This window comes from Loxodonta africana, chromosome 7 (genome assembly GCF_030014295.1).
Source record: "Loxodonta africana isolate mLoxAfr1 chromosome 7, mLoxAfr1.hap2, whole genome shotgun sequence".
Lineage (NCBI taxonomy): Eukaryota > Metazoa > Chordata > Mammalia > Proboscidea > Elephantidae > Loxodonta > Loxodonta africana.
In genome coordinates, this window is record NC_087348.1 from 39,218,312 (window position 1) to 39,236,770 (window position 18,459).

Sequence of the window (18,459 nt, forward strand, 5' to 3'; positions counted from 1 at the left end):
CCCTCAGCCCAGCAATTTGGTCCCTACAGGGAGTTTGGATGTGTCTATGGAGCTACCATGACCTTGCCTGGTACAGGTTGTGCTGGCTTCCCCAGTAACATGTAAGGTCTTACCCTTCACCAAATTTACCACTTACCTATTGTCTACTAAGTGTTTTTCCATCCCTACCCCTCCCCTCCCTCATAACCATCAACGATTATTTCTTTTTATATGTAAACCTTTTCATAAGTTTTTACAGTAGTGGTCTCATATAATATTTGTCCTTTTGTAATTGACTTATTTCACTCAGTATAACGCCCTCCAGATTCATCCATGTTATGAGATGCTCCACAGATTCACTGTTGTTCTTTATTGTTGGGTAATACTCGTTACGTGTATATGCCACAGTTCGTTTATCCATTCATCTGTTGATGGGCATCTAGGTTGTTTCCATCTTTTGGCCATTGCGAACAATGGTGCAATGAACGTGGAGGTGTGTATGTCTATTCATGTGACGGCTCTATTCAGGAGGTGGGATTGCTCGATCATACTGTATTTCTACTTCTAGCTTTCTAAGGAAGGGTCCTATCGTTTTCCTAGATGGTTGTATCATTTTGCATTTCCACCAGCAGTGCATAAGAGTTCCGATCTCCCCACAGCCTCTCCAACATTTGTTACTTCCCATTTTTTTGATTCATGCCAGTAATGCTGAAGTGAAATGGTATCTCATTGTGGTTTTGCTTTGCATTTCTCTAATGGCTAGAGATCGTGTGCATTTCCTCATGTGTCTGTTGGCTACTTGAATATCTTCTTTGGTGACGTGTCTGTTCATTTCCTTTGCCCATTTTTTAATTGGATTGTCTTTTTGTTGTAAAGGTGTTAGATTTTCTTGTAGATTTCAGAGATTAAACCTTTATCGGATTTGTAATAGCCAAAATTTTTTTCCCAGTCTATGTTGTTGTTAGGTGCCATCGAGTCGGTTCTGACTCATAGAGACCCTATGCACAACAGAATGAAGCACAGCCTGGTCCTATGTCATCCCTACAATTGTTGTTATGCTTGAGCTCATTGTTGCAGCCACTGTGTCAATCTACCTCATTGAAAGTCTTCCTCTTTTCTGCTGACTCTGTACTTTGCCAAGCATGATGTCCTTCTCCAGGGACTGGTCCCTCCTCACAACATGTCCAAATTATGTAAGACAGAGTCTCGCCACGCTTGCTTCTAAGGAGCATTCTGGTTATACTTCTTCCAAGACAGATTTGTTTGTTTTGGCAGTCCATGTATATTTAAGATTCTCCGCCAATACCACAATTCAAAGGCGTCAATTCTTCAGTCGTCCTTATTTGTTGTCCAGCTTTCACATGCATATGATGCAACTGAAAATACCGTGTCTTGGGTTAGGCGCACCTTAGTCTTCAAGTTGACATCTTTGCTTTTCAACACTTTAAAGAGGTCCTTTGCAGAAGATTTACCCAACATAATGCATTGTTTGCAACGCAAGCCCCCATGTATCTGTCAGTTTGTCGTACCATGGGGGCTTGCGTGTTGCTGTGATGTTGGAAGCTATGCCACTGGTATTCAGATATCAGCAGGGTCACCAATGGTGGACAGGTTTCAGCTGAGCTTCCAGACTAAGACAGACTAGGAAGAAGGATCCGGCAGTCTACTTCTGAAAAGCATTAGCCAGTGAAACCCTTATGAATAGCACTGGAACACTGTCTGATATAGTACTGGAATATGAGCCCCCCAGGTTGCAAGGCACTCAAAATGTGACTGGAGAAGAGCTGCCTCCCAGTCTATAGATTCTTTTTTTACTCTTTTGGTGAAGTCTTTTGATGAGCATAAGTGTTTAATTTTGAGAAGATCCCAGTTATCTAGTTTATCCTCCGAAGCTTCTGTGTTGTTGGTTGAGGTCTGTATCCTGTTAATGCCATGTATTAGGACCTCTAGCATTGATTCTATTTTTAATTCTATGAACTTCATGGTTTTTGGCTTTATATTTGGGTCTTTCATCCATTTTGAGTTAGTTTTTGTATATAGTGTGAGGTATGGGTCCCGTTTCATTTTTTTGCAGATAGACATCCAGTTTTGCCAGCAACATTTATTGAAAAGACTGTCTTTTCCCCCATTTGATGGACTTTGGGCCCTTGTCGAAGATCAGGTGACCAAAGGTGGATGGATTTACATCTGGATTCTCAATTCTGTTCCACCGGTCAATGTATCTATCGTTGTACCAGTACCAGGCTGTTTTGACTACCGTAGCTGTATAGGAGGTTCTGAGATCAGGTAGTGCAAGTCCTCCTACTTTCTTTTTCTTTTTTAATAGTGCTGTACTTATCCCGGGCATCCCTCCTTTCCATAACGTTAATGATAAACTTTTCCATCTCTTTAAAGAATGCTGTTGATATTTGGATGGGTATTGCACTGTATTTGTAAATCGCTTTGGGTAGAATTATCATTTTCACAATGTTGAGTCTACCTATCTATGAGCATGGTATGTTTTTCCATTTATTTCGGTCTCTTTTGATTTCCTGCAGTAATGTTTTGTAGTTTTCTTTGTATAGGTCTTTTACATTCCTGGTTACATTTATTCCCAAGTATTTTATTTTTTTAGGGGCTCTTATAAATGGAATTGTTTTCCTGATTTCCTTTTCATCGCTCTCTTTACTGGTGTATAGGAATTCAACCGATTTTTGTATGTTTATCTTGTATCTGGGTACACTGCTGAATCTTTCTATTAGTGCCAATAGTTTTCTCATAGTCTTTTGGATTTTCTATGTATAGTATCATATCATCTGCAAATAGGGACAGTTTAATTTCTTCATTACCAATTTGGATGCCTGTTATTTCTGTTTCTTGCCTTATTGCTCTAGCTAGGACTTCCCAACACAATGTCAAATAGGAGTGGTGATAAAGCGCATCCTTGTCTTGTTCCTGTTCTCAAGGGGAATGTTTTCAGCCTCTCTCCATTAAGAATGATGTTAGCCATTGGTTTTGCACAGATCCCCTTTATTATGTTGAGAAATTTTCCTTCTGTACCAGGAATGGGTGTTGGACTTTTCAAATGCCTTTTCTGCATCAACTGAGATGATCATGTGATTCATTTCTTTCATTTTTTCTATGTGGTGGATTATGTTGATTGATTTTCTAATGTTGAACCATCCTTGTATACCTAGTATGAATTCTACTTGGTCGTGGTATATTATTTTTTTGATACGATGCTGAAGTCTATTGGCTAGAATTTTGTAGAGAATTTTTGCATCTATATTCATTAGAGCTATTGATCTGTAATTTTCTTTTTTTGTGGTGTCTTTGCCTGGTTTTGGTATCGGGGTTATGCTGGCTTCATAGAATGAATTTGGAAGTATCACTTCCTTTTCTATGTTCTGAAATAGTTTGAGTAGTACTGGTGTAAGATCTTCTCTGAATGGTTGGTAGAATTCTCCAGTAAAGCCATCTGGGCCAGGGCTTTTTTTGTTGGGAGGTTTTTTTTTTTTTTAATTACTTTTTCAATCTCTTCTCTTGTTATGGGTCTGTTCAGATTTTCAACACCATTTTGTGTTAGTTTGGGTAGGCAGTGTGTCTCTAGAAATTTATCCATTTCCTCTAGGTTTTCAAATTTGTTGTAGTTTTTCATAATACTGTTATGATCCTTTTTATTTCAGTTGGATCTGTTGTAACATCCCCCATTTCATTCCTTATTTGGGTCATTTGCATCCTCTCCTGTTTTTCTTTTGTCAATTTGGCCAATGGTTCGTCAATTTTGTTGATCCTTTCAAAGAACCAACTTTTGGTTTTGTTGATTCTTTCTATTGTTTTTCTATTCTCTATTTCATTTATTTCAGCTCTGATCTTTATTATTTCCATTCTTCTGGTGGCTGTGGGCTTCTTTTGCTGTTCTCTTTCTATGTGTTCAAGTTGTGTAGCTAATGTTTTGATTTTATCCCTTTCTTCTTTTTTGATGTGTGCATCTGTTGCTATGAATTGACCTCTAAAGACTGCCTTTGCTGTGTCCCAAGGTTTTAGTATGATGTGTTTTCATTCTCGTTTGATTCTAGGAAATTTTTTTGATTCCATCTTTGATTTCTTCTATTATCCAGTGTTTTTTAAGCAGGGTGTTATTCAGTTTCCATGTAATTGGTTTTTTTCCTTACTCATCCTGTTGTTAATTTCTTTGAGGGCATTGTGGTCAGAGAAGATACTTTGTGTTATCTCAATGTTTTAGATTTTGTTGAGGCTTGCTCTGTGGCCTAAGATGTGGTCTATTCTGGAGAATGCTCCATGTGCGTTGCAAAAGAATGTGTACTTTGCAGCTGTTGGGTGGAGTGTTTCTATATATGTCTCTTTGTCTTTTATGGTGGATTTTGTTTTAAAATCTATTTTATCTGAGATTAGTATTGCTGCTCCTGCCTTTTTTTTTTTTGGTAGTTGTTTGCTTGATATATTTTTTTCCATCCTTCGATTTTTAATAAATTTACATCTTTGTTTCTAAGGTGTCTCTCTTGTAGACAGCATATTGATGGATCCTGTTTTTTTAATCCATTCTGTCACTCTGCATCTCTTTTTGGGTGTGTTTAGGCCATTTACATTCAGTGCAATTATTGATAGATGTGAGTTTATTGCTGTCATTTTGCAGTGCTTTTTTTTTCTTTTTTTGTGGTGCTAACATTTTTTTTGTTCCTCTTACTCTCCTGTACTGACTTCCTTTTGTTTGTGGATTTATTTTCCTTTTGTTTTTTGTAGATTTTGTTTTTATTGAGACTTTATGCTTTTTCTTCTAAATTTGATAAGTAGGTTTGTTAGCTTTCTTTGCCATTACCTTGATATTTACCCTTGTCTTCCTAGATTTGAACCAGTCTATTATTATTGGGTATCTCCTTGCCTTCCTCTCCATTAGGAAGTTTGATACCTACACCGTTTATTCCCTCTTTTATTGTTCTGACATTGTTGTCATTTACAGATTAACCTCTTTGGTTCCCTGTTGTAATTCTCTTGGTTTTGGATAGTCCTTGAGAGCTGATTTCCTATGTTGGTATCTGGCTGGTACGATCTCACGTCCTAGATTCAGGCTGTGGTCTGATGTTGTTTGTTCTCAGGCCGACGGGCTCCCTTCAATAATTGTTGTAAATTTGGTTTGGTTTTTACACATTCCCTTACTTTCTGTTTATCTGTAAATGTCCTAACTTCACCATTATACTTGAATGAAAGTTTTGGCAGCATATATTATTCGTGGTTAGCAATTTTTTTCTTTCAAGGTTTTATATGTCATCCTAGTGCCTTCTTGCCTGCATGGTTTGTGCCAAAAAATCAGAGCTTAGACTTATTGTTTCTGCTCTGTATGTGACTTTTTGTTTTTCTCGAGCTGCTCGCAGGGTTTCTTCTTTGTCTTTGGTTTTAGCGAGCATGGTTATGATATGCCTTGGTGTTTTTCTTTTGGGGTCTATCCTCTATGGCGTTCATTGAGCTTCTTGGGTGGACAGTTTTTCATCGTTCATGATATTAGGGAAGTCTTCTGTCAGCAATTATTCAATAATCCTGTGTCTTCTGTTTTTTCTCCCTGTTCTGGAGCGCCAATCACTCACAAATTTTTGCTTTTGATTGTATCCCACATAATTCTTAGGGTTTCTTCATTTTTCTTCATTCTTTTTTCCGATTTTTCCTCAAAGAGAATTGTATCCAAGTGTTTACCTTCAACTTCGCTGATCCTGTCTTTCATCATTTCAAACCTGCTCCTCAGCCCTTCTATGACAGTATCCATTTCTGAAATATTGCTGTTTATCTTTTGGATTTCCAATTGTTGTTTTTGTATGATTTCTAATTGTGATTTTGGCATTTTGTTCCTGTATTATTTTCCTGAATTCTTCAATTTTTTTGTATTTTCCATGAATTTGCCTGCCTTTTCCATAAATTCATCTATTTTTTCCTCATTTTTGTCTGCTTTTTGCTTCAACTCTTGGATAGCTCTGAATATTAGAGATGTGACTTCCCTGTCAGGTAGTTCTAGTGCCTGTTCTTCCACTGGAATGGCATCTGGTGTTTTATTTTGGAGACCTACTGGAACCATTCTGTCCTTTTTTAATATGTTTTGATACGGTCTGCTGTCTTCAGGACATTCAGTAGTTATTTTCTTCATTTCTTGATTGTAGATTTGTTTCATTCTGGTTTTTTGTTTTATTTGGTTATGTCTGACAGGCGGGCTATGCATTCTTTATTGTTTGCTCATCTGTAGTTGCACTACTTTTCATCTCCTTGTCCAATGGGTGGGCCCGGTCACTCAGCTATGGTGCAGCAGGGTAGGTCCAGCAGGTGCTCTGTCTCCTGCTGGGAACTTCATGAAACTGCTTTCCCGCACTCCCTGTCCGCTGATTCGCAATGCGGGTGAGGTGAATCCAAGCGGCACAGACACTGCACTTTCTGGCCAGCCAAGCCACTGTAGCCAGCCAGGAAACTTGGAGGTAGAGCAGTAGGGAGAAGGTGGGGGGTAGGAAAGCATGTATCAGTGGTTACGGGGTGCTCTGTCTCCTGCTGGGAGCTCCATGAAGCTGCTTGCCCATGCTCCCTGTCCGCCGATCCCCAACAGGAGTCCAAGATGGTGAATCCACGCTGCATTAGCTGATAAGGTCCCTCCACACGTATCTCTCCTCACTCTCTGTCCTGTGTCAGTTTCTTATTCCATTCGATGTTTGACTGGGTTCTTTATCTTTTCATTTGACACTCTGGGTTCCAGGAATAACGTTTGTCTCTGTTTTACTTAGTTTTTCAGGTTTTTGCTGTGGGGGGATGGATGGTCCTTCTGTCTGTGATACCATGTTGGCCGGAAGTCCCTCGAAAACCTTTTAGAGTCAACTCTACTGAACTTTCTTTGGCTCTCTTTCACGGTTTTCATGCTTTGAAAGTCTTTTCCCACTCTGAAAAAAGCTAAATATATACAACTGCATTTCTTTCCTTATAATTAAAAAAAAAAAAAAAAGTTTACATTCTTGTAGATTTAACTCTTCAATATACCTTGAGCTGCTGTTGTTGTTTTTTTCTCCCATGCTTTTTTTCAAATAACAATTTCCAGGTGCTTACACCAAGGCATTCCTGATACAGTTTTTGGACAGGATCAACTATGGTGTGCATTCAGCTGCCAGACACCTTGCTAGGTGCTATATACACATTATTGCTAATCTTCACTACAACTCTGTAAGGGCAGTGAAGTTGCTACTAGTTGCCATCTAGGTGATTCCAATTCATGGAGACCCCATGTGTACAGAGTGGAGCTGCTCCATAGAATTTTCAAGGCTGTGACCTTTCAGAAACAGATCGCTAGGCCTATCTTCCCAGGTGCCTCTGGGTGGGTTTGAACTACCAACCTTTCAGCTAGTAGTCCAGTGCTTAACTGTCTGTACCACCCAGGGTCTCCTTAAGGAAAGTGATAATATCTATTTTATCATAAGCAAAGGGAGCTGAAGGGAAAGTATTTGTCTAAGGCCAAAAGGCTAGCAGGGAGCAGGGTTCAGATCTGGCTGGCTCTAAACCCTGTATTCCTTCATCTTCAAGGATCATGTTTTTCATCTCAGCCCAAACTCAGCCAAAAAACGCTATGCGAAGCAAAACGTGCTTCCAAATGGATGACCTCAAGTAACAATGAGGCATTTTTTGCTGGGAAGAATATGTGGCAAGATTCAACCGTTTTCCAGTCCACCTAGACTGACTTTCCGAGTCAGCTCTGATCCTTCAGAAGTTACCTTGGAAAACTCCCATCTCTTTACTAAGATGGTGTTTATAAAAACAAAACAAAATGAGCCAAAGGACAAACAAAATAAAGTAGAGGCCTGCTGCCTATTTCTCATTCCCAAACTCACAGGAGGCACTTGACACACAGTAACTATTATGATTATCGGTCTCTGCATTAGAAACATCCTCAGCTTTGCTGCTAGAGGAGAGCCTAGAAGCCTGGAGAGGATTTACAGTTACCACAGAAGTGGCCAGCATGCCTAGGGGAGAGCCAAGAGACAATTTAACTGGAAAGGAGCAATCACACAGGGAACAGTGAGAGGCCAAAAGAGGTTGAGCACAGGTTACGTAAAGATCTGACAATCTGGGCTGAGGCGTTTACATTTTATCCTTTGTTCCAACAGGAGCAAATAAAGACTTTAGAGTTAGAAAACAAAGTGATGAAAGCAGTGAGCTCAATCCTAGCCCTCTGCTCCCCTTTCTCTATTCTCTCACCCTGAGGGATAATGCGCAGGTCCATAGCTTTACATATTTTGTGTACTATTCGTTTCAATTCAACAAACAGTTATCTGAGCCACCTTGGACAACTGATATAACTCTGTGCCTCAGCCACCTTATCTGTACAACAGGGATAATTATGGTACCAACCTCACAGATTACTGGAGGATTAAATGTAAAGCACTTAGTTTTACTGTTGTTATTCTGACAATTTCCAGATGGCATCTCCAGCCCAAGCCTGTCGTCTGAGTCCTAGACTTAAAAAGCCAATGGTTTATTTTACATTTGGAAGTCTCAGACATCCCAACCTTAGTATGCAGAAGATAGAACTCTTGATTCCTCCTACAAACCCTCTTTAAACGACAACAAAATCAAATATAAAAATCCCTGCTCCTCCTCCCTCTGGGTAAATAACACCTCCACCTATCAACAGTTCAAGAAACCTGGAAGACAGTCTTTATTCTTAACCACATTTAAATACTGGCAAATTCCACTGGTTGAACCTCTAAAGCATGCCTCAAATCCATTCACTTCTCTTCATCCCCACTGTCACCGTCTGAATCCAAGTCACCAGTCTCCCACCAAGACTATTGCTACCACCTTTCACTGAATCTCCTTCTACTCCTGCCTCTCCCCAAACAATTCTCTACACAGCAGCCAAAGTGATCTTTTAAAAAATGTAAACCAGGTCATGCCCAAACCCTCTACTTCCCATTTATCCTCACTGTACTCAGAATAAAATACAAACTCACAGAGCTCTAACCATGAGCTATAATTATTTCTCTTTGCTTATGTGACTATTGTCTAGCTCCTGTGACCTCTATGAGGGCAGAGAACATATGTGCCATGTTCACTGCTTATCCCCAGAGCTAAGCATAATATCTGACACACAGAGGTGATCAATTAATACTTGTGGGGGGTGGGAGGGAGAAGGGGAAAGAGAAAGACAGACAGAGAGAGAAACTGTTCTTTAAGAAAAAAAATCTGGAACCTGGTATAGATTAGAATGGAAGGGGTAAAGACTGGCATCAAGGTTGTCAGTCTGGAAAAACATTATTCTAGTATTTTAGATACGTGGTGAAGAGACTGGGATGAAAACAATATTATACGAGGGATGGGTTCTTTAGACATTTTCAGAAAGAATTAAGGTTTGGGAACTGGTTACATGTAAGAAATGACAGAACGGTAAAGAACCAAAAATAACTTATGCTGTTAACCTGACCAAGAGAATGGTGATGTCATTAACCATTAATGGATTTGTAAGCAGGTAGAATTACAACGAGAGAACAATAGTAAATCTGATTTTACATATTCAGTTTGAAGGTCACATGAGCTATTTTAAGTGGAAAAGCCTCACGAGGATGTAGGAAGAGATGACTGTAACTTCAGATAAAAGTCAAAGCTGGAGATAAAACTCAGAAGTCACCACACCAAAGAAGTAATGGCTGAATCCATAAGAACTAACGAGATTCTACTCATTTATTTATTCAATCAAAAAAATACACATACACATGCTATGCTAAATACTGGGGCCGTAATGATCAACAGCCCCAGTGGGTGGAATGATAAAGAAGACCAAAATGGACCTTGCCTACGTGGCACTTAAAATCTACTGCCATCTTATAATCTCTTAGGGAATAATGTAGACAAAAATAACAGCATCAATGGCAATCTTGACCACTCCTCTTTAAAGTGCTGAATATAAAGAAAAACTTCAAAGGAGACAGGGAAGTAGCAATAAGAGAAGCATGAGAAGCCAACAGGAGAAAGAAAAGGCAGCTAATAGATGGGTGGGTTTTCAAAACAGAGGCGATGGATACTGGTGATCAACAAACCAGAAAGATAGAGGAGAATGATGACTGAGAAAAGGCCCGTGGATTTGCTCTTTAAGTCAATGAAGGCATCAGTGTAATTTTAGCAGAGTGGTAGGGATGGAAGCTACAGAGCAGGTGTTTCAAGAATGATAAGTTGTGAGCAAAGAATCTGTGCTTCGAAAGTAATGAAACAAACAAGATTTAGTTAGAAGATCTGCAGGGTCAGGCAAAGAGGTTTTTCAAGATGATAATTAGTATAATAGACATTTCCCTAGCTCTCTGGTCCGAGAATTGGATTCATGGTGGAACTTCTTGACAAATATGGTCAAGGCCTCTTATTTCCAGACTGAACACTAAACACTACCTAGTCCTATTAGCCTTTTACCTCCTAAGGCCAACTGTCCCTTTGATTCCCTGCAGCCCCCAACTTATGACTAGGCCAATCACATTTCTTTTTTGTCATTTCTTCTCAGCCTTTTTTCCCAATCAAATTGGGGTATTGCCTTGCCCTTGAGAACTGGCTGCATTCTAAATGGCTTCATGGGTCAGCCAAGCCTGTAGCTATATTTGGACTGCAGTGTTGTTCCTATAGCCCTGATGCAAGGACACAGTGGACTTTTTGTTCATAGTGGCAATATATTTTTTAAAAATCTGACAAAAACAAAATATGTTATGGAAATTAGAGAGAATAAAGCTGGGACCACAGAATCGTCTCTATAGTTATTCTGCAGACTCAAACCACACTTTAAATGATGGCATCCTCAACATTGATTTGAAATACATTACTTTAAAAACAAAAGCTGCTGTTTCTGAAATACAATCTGCTAAAGTAAGAGGCTAGCTGGAAAAGCATAGATTTGATATCACTGAGGTTATCTGTTCAGAACAGTTTTAACCTCACTTGCCACATGTAATCTTTGAGTTTTTATAAAACTCTTTCCTGATTTTTCGCATTCACTTGACACGGAAGCTTCTGGTGAGGGGAATGAGAAAACTAAGCACAAAGGACTGATATGGGCAATCAATCATCCTACGCAGGCATGTCCAGTGACCTTCTTAATAGCTCTATAATGCAGGATCTCACCAAGGCCATGCTAACTTAGAGAATAGGGCTTGGGAGGTTCTCTCTCTGCAGGAATCTAAAATATAGTACCGCAGCCCAAGCCTGTAAGTGGGCTCCTGCTTTTCCGTCTGGACTGGACACACTGAAAGGCATACGAAATTCAGAATGAAGTACCTGCTGACAATTTGTTGTCAATATACTAAGAGGTATGTATACGAGAGGTAGAATGGGGGTGAGAAGTTACTGAATATAAGCAGGGGCAAACTGTACTTCACATTTACCATAGCAGCCATCCCAGCTACTCTAAATGCACATTTGAAATCAGAGGAGTTAAATACATGAAGATTCAATTCTTGGTAATATGATATTACCAAAAAATATGGCTTAAAGTAACTGCTCTCCTGAAAGAGCTTTCACCCAAGACTGTAGCACCAGAAACAAATGTCCTTCTTCTTCTACGAGCACACAGAACAAATTCCACCATGCCTAACATCACAGCCGACCCGAGTGGCCACCAGAAGCGTGAGCATCTCCAGTCATGTGTTAATACCAGAGTACTCACTCCCTAAGTGTTCCTGCACATAACCTTATCAGGCACAATCCCCAACACTCTGTGCATCCTGTACCCTTCCACTGTGCTGTCTGCAACTGCCATTCAGTGGTAAGCAAACTCCCCTATGTCTTCAACCTCAATGTGTTCTGAAGGTTCACTCTGCTTTCTTCTCCTAGCCGAGACTGGACTATCCCTACAAGATTCCAAGTTCCCCCAAACCCTCTCATGTGGAAGGTAATTATGTCTCCAACATCTGGTGGAGCTTGAGCCAGGTGATGCAGTAGATATCCTTGCTCTTCGTTAACACTTTCAGACCCATGCCTCCTTTAAAAGTCCCTACTGCTTTGAACCCATGTCATTTGAATCTGCCTGCTCCTCTCCTTTCCCACTTTGGTCCACAGTATACATAAGGTATAACAATCTCCTAATTGGTCCTCTAGCTTCTACGCTTGCACCTCTCTGGTCCATGCTCCACACAGTAGCAATTGTGACCTTTTTAAATTTTCAATCAGATTATGTCACTCTTCTGCTTAACTCACTTCAAAGACTTCTTAATGTGCTTAAATAAAATCCACTCCTTCCTGAGGCTCATGTGTCTCCGCGCGACCTGGCCCTTGCCCACTCTTCCACCCCATCACTTGCTACTCCCCTCACACACTCACTCACTCTGCTCCAGTGAGGGGCCTCCTTCTCCTCCCTAGAGCACACTAAGCAATTTTCCACTTCAGCTGGGCAGTCATCCTCCATGAAAAGGTGACTTGAGGGAGATGAGACAATTGCCAGAAGGCTCAGGAGCAGTTCTTAAGGGTATGGCAAAGAAGAGAAAAAAACTCTACCATAGGGACGAGGTTTAAAAAAATTCTGGTCTGCAAGCAGACCCCTTACCTAATCATGGCACATGCAGAAAAACAAATTACGTTGGAAAAGGTCACTCCCCTAAGTTTATAAGTACTGTTACTGACAACACAAGATTGGGAGGGAAGCTCTTTGCAAAAATTATTCAGTCAGGGCATGGATTCTAGCCTAGTCAGTGCCTGAAGGAAGCAAATGATGATTGCAACTTCCAAAAGATCAGAGTCTAAAGATAATTCAAGTCCTATCAGGACTACCTATCTTTATCAACTTAAATACACACACACACACACACACACACACTCTCTCTCTCTCTCTCTCTCTCATTTATTCACTCACTCGTACTCTCCAAACCATTAAATGAACCTAGAGCTAGAAGCTCCAAAACTCAATCACCACTTCTGATCCATAGGTCATCTTACCCTCCCCAAGGCTCCCCTAAAAACCAAAACCCAGTGCCATCAAGTTGATTCCCACTCATAGCGACCCTATAGGACAGAGAAGAACTGCCCGTAGAGTTTCCAAGGAGCGCCTGGTGGATTCGAACTGCTGACCCTTTGATTAGCAGCCATAGCACTTAACCACTACGCCACCAGGGTTTCCAAGGCTCCCCTGCACTCCCTCAATGAATGCTATTTCACAGGCCGTGGAAACCTTGGAGTTTAGCTTCACTGCTATTCATTTCCTCTTCCAGTTTCTATATCTGAAAGTCACCATGGCACCTACCATCTGTAACAGCTTAAAAATTCACTGATCCCGGCAACAACTTTCATGGTGTGTTTCATGAGAAAATTTCTATTATTCCCCTGAAACAGCCACCAATTATGATCCCCATTTACAAAAAAGGAGGACATATACATGAGGCAGATGAGTGCCTTTTTACCAACACCAGGGACAGAAATGGGAAATAAAACCTGATTTTCTAAATTTCATAAGGGTGTTTTTAAAACAGACCACAGTTATAAACAATTTCTTTTCAATATTTCTTAGAATTTCTCAGAACAGATGCTGTAATTAGAAGGTGGATTATTCAGGGGCCCGGACGCTAGGAAGAGCAGCAATGGGGCCACTGGCTCAGGGCGAGGCTCAGTCACTAGGCCGTGAAATGCCACACCGTTCTAGTTTTACCCAGTCTCCTCATTTAAGCTCTTCAGTGCCACATTATTCTGGCTTCCAATATCCCAATTTTTCTGAAAGTCCTGGAAAAAACAGCAGTATTTATCAGTCTGAGATCAGACTGATTTTTATGTTCTATCCTGCCCAGTAGTGAGTGAAAAACAATTAGCAAGGGACGCACGGTGAAGTCCAGTTCAAAAGCAGCTCTCACAGTCTCTACAATTTGACTTGGTTTTATAACCGTCTCTTCCAGTGATATGAACAAGATTTGTATCTTTGAGAGGATGCTAGAGAGGGGAGTGGGTAGACAAATGCCCAGCTTGTCTCAGCTCAGTCACGCTGAGGTGAAGAGAAGCCCCTCACATTTGCAGCATTCTGTTGATAAAGGACACAGTGTATCCAGGAGTGTTTTTTGGCTAGAAAAACAAGGCTTTTGGCATCTAAATTTCCAGTGCATCACAAACTTCCTGCTATTATCTAATAACCCCCCTCCCCACTCAGCCATCATTGTTTCCATGGTAACCGACAGAGAAATAGCAGCCTGCCAAAAGGCTTTTGTAGTTCCTTTTCCAGCTTGCTCTTCAGTATAGAATTAAAGCTAGCTAGGAAAAGAACCAGACTAATCTTTACAACGGGGACACGATGCAGCTTGAAAAGTACAACTGGGTTTGGGACAACGAGTGTAAAAAGCTTTAATGAACCCAACCTGATAGGATAAAAAAGGTTCTTAGTCTCTAAAAAAACATCTAACGAAGTACACTTGGTAAGCTTTACTTTGGTCTTAAGAGAGTTTACCCTGACAAGGTCCAGAAGACATACATGGTGCTGTTCAGTCAGTCTTTAATTTGAGTGAAACAAAAGAAGGGATCAGGCTGAATGGAAGAGTAAGATCAGGCAAGTATACTGTGCCCCAAATACTTTGATTAAAAACCCAGTGCTGTCAAGTCGATTCTGACTTGTAGCCACCCTAGAGGACACAGCAGAACTGCCCCATAGGGTTTCCAAGGACTGGCCGGTAGATTCAAACTGCTGGCCTTTTAGTTGTCAGCCGAGCTCTTAAACCACTGTGCCACCAAGAGCTCTGCAATGATGATTAAAGGAAATAGTAATTCGCTCCAAAATCAAAACGAGTGAGCAAGAATTGGCAAAGTTGGACTAGAGGATAGTGACAAAAGAATCGGCCCTTGGAGGAGTGGATTATTTAATTCCAGGGATGATGCATGCATGAAGCTGAGTGAGCCAACTGTGTGAATCAGAGGGGGCACCGGTGCTCAGAGACAAAGATCTCCTTTCCATCACTGCACAGTGAGAAATTGTTAGGAACACAAAGTGTGGAACCGGGGCAGCTTTCAGAAGATCAGCTGCTACGGAGATCTGCTCAAGGTGCCAGACTGCAAAACCAACAGCTGCTTGCAGGGGTGGAGGAGGAGTTTGAATTTTTAAAAAATCAAGACTATTTCTCTTTGAAAGTGGCCCAAAACAGAAGTGTTTCTGTCTCAAAGCTGCACACTTGAATGAAGTGTGGGAAATCTCATGACTCCTCTATGTCAGTTCCAGATGAGAAACGACGACTCAGGTTAAACAGGTGTTAGGTTCTCATCTGACAGGTTATCACGAATTGGAGTTTGAAAAAGATTCCCTCCTGTAACCTCTTCTTTTTCAAACTCTAGGGCTCCCCAAATGTCTTGTTGACATTCTATAATGTGTAGTGGTCTACTGAAATAGGTCCACAAGAGTTTTAGCAAGTCAAGGCTCCTACAAACCTTACATAGAATAGTAACCTAATTTTAGACTTTCTAATTTATGCTTTTACCTTGGGTTGTACAAATTGTGAGTCATGTTCTCAGAGCTATCACCTTAGTTAGAAAGAAGAGCAGACACAAATTTGCAATAACCATTTCTTTTCAATCCTTCAGAAAGGGATCCTTTTAACGAGACAAAGATGATGTATGCTAATACTATTTCCAAGGCTGTCAACTCAAAGAAAGGCTTTCACACTTCTAGTTTGGCTCAATTTGTGAAGCCCTAGATTTCTGGAATCTGTTAGCGACACCTGGAGGAGTCTTGCCAAAAGTTTAAACTTGGGTGCTATTTACTAAAGAATAAAATACATAGGATCTTTTAAAAAGGTCATTTTAAAGCTATAGTCACTAATGCATGATTTTAATTTCAAATATATTAATAGTCAATTGCTTCATCTTAAACAAAAGCCAGAATTGGAGAGACACGCAAAAAATTGCATCAAACTCAATCACAGTTAAGACTGAGCAGGCAACCCTAAAGTACTAGAGTCAATAGCTTGAGGTACTGACATATATTTCTTCCAAAGTCCGTTTCCACAGCCGACTTTGTTTTAAGAGCTCAAATTTTCTTACTCATTAGCTGTGTATTTTCATCAAATCAGCTACCATAGTTACAGTGAAGATTCTCTTGCAACTGCCAGATAATTAAAGGGATTTTACCACATTTTGAAATTAGCATTTCACGGCCTGTGCTTTCACTTGTGTTCATCAAAACAGACTCCAAGAAGCCCCAAGGAAAAGATAAAACTTCAGAAGAGGCAGTCTCCCTCTTAAACACAGATTTTGTTCCATACAATTTCCCTCAGAAACAATGTGTATGTGCTGGTTATGCTCTCAGTCCACACATCAACCTATCACAGAGATGAAGTACATTACCAAGAAATAGCTCTTGATTACCATGTAGAGTCAATCCTCATTATCTGTGGACTCTGTATTTGCAAACTTGCCTACCCCCTAAAATTTATTTGTAACCCCAAAATCAATACTTGCAATGCTTTCACAAGCATTCAGGGGCATGTGCCGAGTGGTGAAAAATTTGACTCATCTGATGCACAGGGCTGGTTTGGTATTCACTAATTCAACATTCACAGGAACTTTACATAATATAACTACTATAACAAGAATCAACTGAATAATGTTTTTATATAGAAAATGAAGAGCTTCGGCTGCCTGGAGAGGACAAGAAATGGGGCATTTCTGGGCACCAGAATATCGCTAACGCTTAATGGTTGGCAACTATACAGTAAAACTAATTATCCAGAGAAGCACGCTTCTGGAGTTCTTAAGCTCCAAATCCATAAATAAGCCAAAAATTTTAAAACAGGGAGGTAGTGGTGAATGCCTGTGTATAAAGAAATTGCTACTGAATACTTGAATACTCAGCAACAAAGAAAATAACTACAAAGACCTGAGGACCAAGATTACACCAGAGATGATACTGGATATACTATGGCTTGTTTGCAACTGGAAGAAGGGATGAATAGCTCCATGGGGAAGGCACAGCACTACATGTGCTGGGTCATAAACTCCAGGTGGAGAAAGATGACTTCAACTTACTCATTCATGGCTACAGCCCCAGCTTCTAGGGCTATGCCTGGAACAGAGTCAATATTTTATATGTCTGGCTTGAGGAGAAGGTCTGAACTTAAAGGAGAAATATATGATGCTTCTCTGGTTTTCATATAACAGGAGTTTTCCTGAAGGCTGGATGAATTCTTCGCATGGTGTGACCTCCGGATTTAACTGAGTGGAAGCCTGTGTACAGAAACATAAATCATACCTAAAACGAATACGATAAAGGTTGGATAGTTTGAGTCTCAAGTAGTACTCCTTGATACAGAGAGAGCTGACAGCCAATGAAAACTGCAATGGCTATTTAAAGGGTTCAGTGAGTAAGTTCACTCAACAAGTTACTGGCAACTAACAATCCCCTAACATGCCCCAAGTTTCTATCTAAACAAAGGCAAAGAAAATCCAATCAAGAGAAACTGTACCAACAAAAGGTACTTAATGGCATATTTGCAAAATAACTCAATATGCTTCAAAATACCGTGTTTGGAAACCCAGGAAGCATGTCAAGAAATCAGCCCAGCATTAATTTTGTTCTCAGAGAGGTTATCTGATGAAGAACAGACAAGAGCACTGACTGACTAATAAGTACGTGGTCTGGATTAGGTCATAGTCAATAAACAGCCTGTAGACCTTCCACAGCAACTGGGTCTGGTTTAACATTACAAGCTGAAAGACGGGGAATCTTGTTAGGAAAAGACACAAACCCTGGAAACAAGATAATCTGGGGGAGATCTGTTTTTTTCTTGGAGTTCCTACTACCTTTCTACCTTAGTCCTTTTTTCCCCGCATTAAAAAAAAAAAAAAAAAATTGTGGCATAAAAATACACAACAAAATAGCCACCAATTCATAAAGACCAGATTTGCAGGTCTGACAGAGACTGGAGAAACACCAAGACTACGGCCCCCAGACACCCTTTTAATTCAGTACTGAAGTTACTCCCGAGGTTCACCCTTCAGCCAAAGATCAGACAGGTCTATAGGGATGTGAGGGATGTGATTCATAGTTCAATCATGTATATGAGACGAATGGGCACACCAGCCCAAAAGCAAAGACAAGAAGGCAGGAAGGGACAGTAAAACTGGATGAATGGAAACAAGGAACCCGGGTTAGAGAAGGGAGAGCGTTGATACATTGCAGGGTTGGCAACCAATGTCACAAAACAATCTGTGTCGTTTAATGAGAAACTAATCTGCTCAGTAAACTTTCACCTAGAATACAGCAACAACAAAAAAAAATTACAAAAAGAATAAACACTAAAAACGAAAGACAAAACATTCGCCAATTCAACATTTTCTACATACACAATCCACTGACGCTGATTACACATCTTAGTCCCTTTTTGATTAAAAAAAATTAATAGCCCTAATATTCTTCCTATATCATAATCTAGTAAGAACTGGGGTGAAAAACTGAAGTTATTATATAGTCAGTTTAGTCACTGATTTTCCACCTACATGTGGACAGACCATTCCCTCTGACAACCTGGCTTG

The 18,459-nt window shown here is 40.3% G+C and overlaps 1 protein-coding gene across 8 annotated transcripts in view; it reads right to left on the reverse strand.

Annotated features, from left to right (window-relative positions):
• ALKBH3 (alkB homolog 3, alpha-ketoglutarate dependent dioxygenase) overlaps positions 1–18,459 on the reverse strand; it is a 185,756-nt gene that overhangs the window by 146,788 nt on the left and 20,509 nt on the right. The window contains exon 9 of one of the 8 annotated variants that reach the window (XM_023550697.2): positions 16,954–17,151. The exons of the other annotated variants lie outside the window; for them this stretch is intronic. Coding sequence (XP_023406465.2) covers positions 17,002–17,151 — 150 coding nt within the window. The 3' untranslated portion in view covers positions 16,954–17,001. The remainder of the gene's footprint in view (positions 1–16,953; positions 17,152–18,459) is intronic. 8 annotated transcript variants of the gene reach the window in all.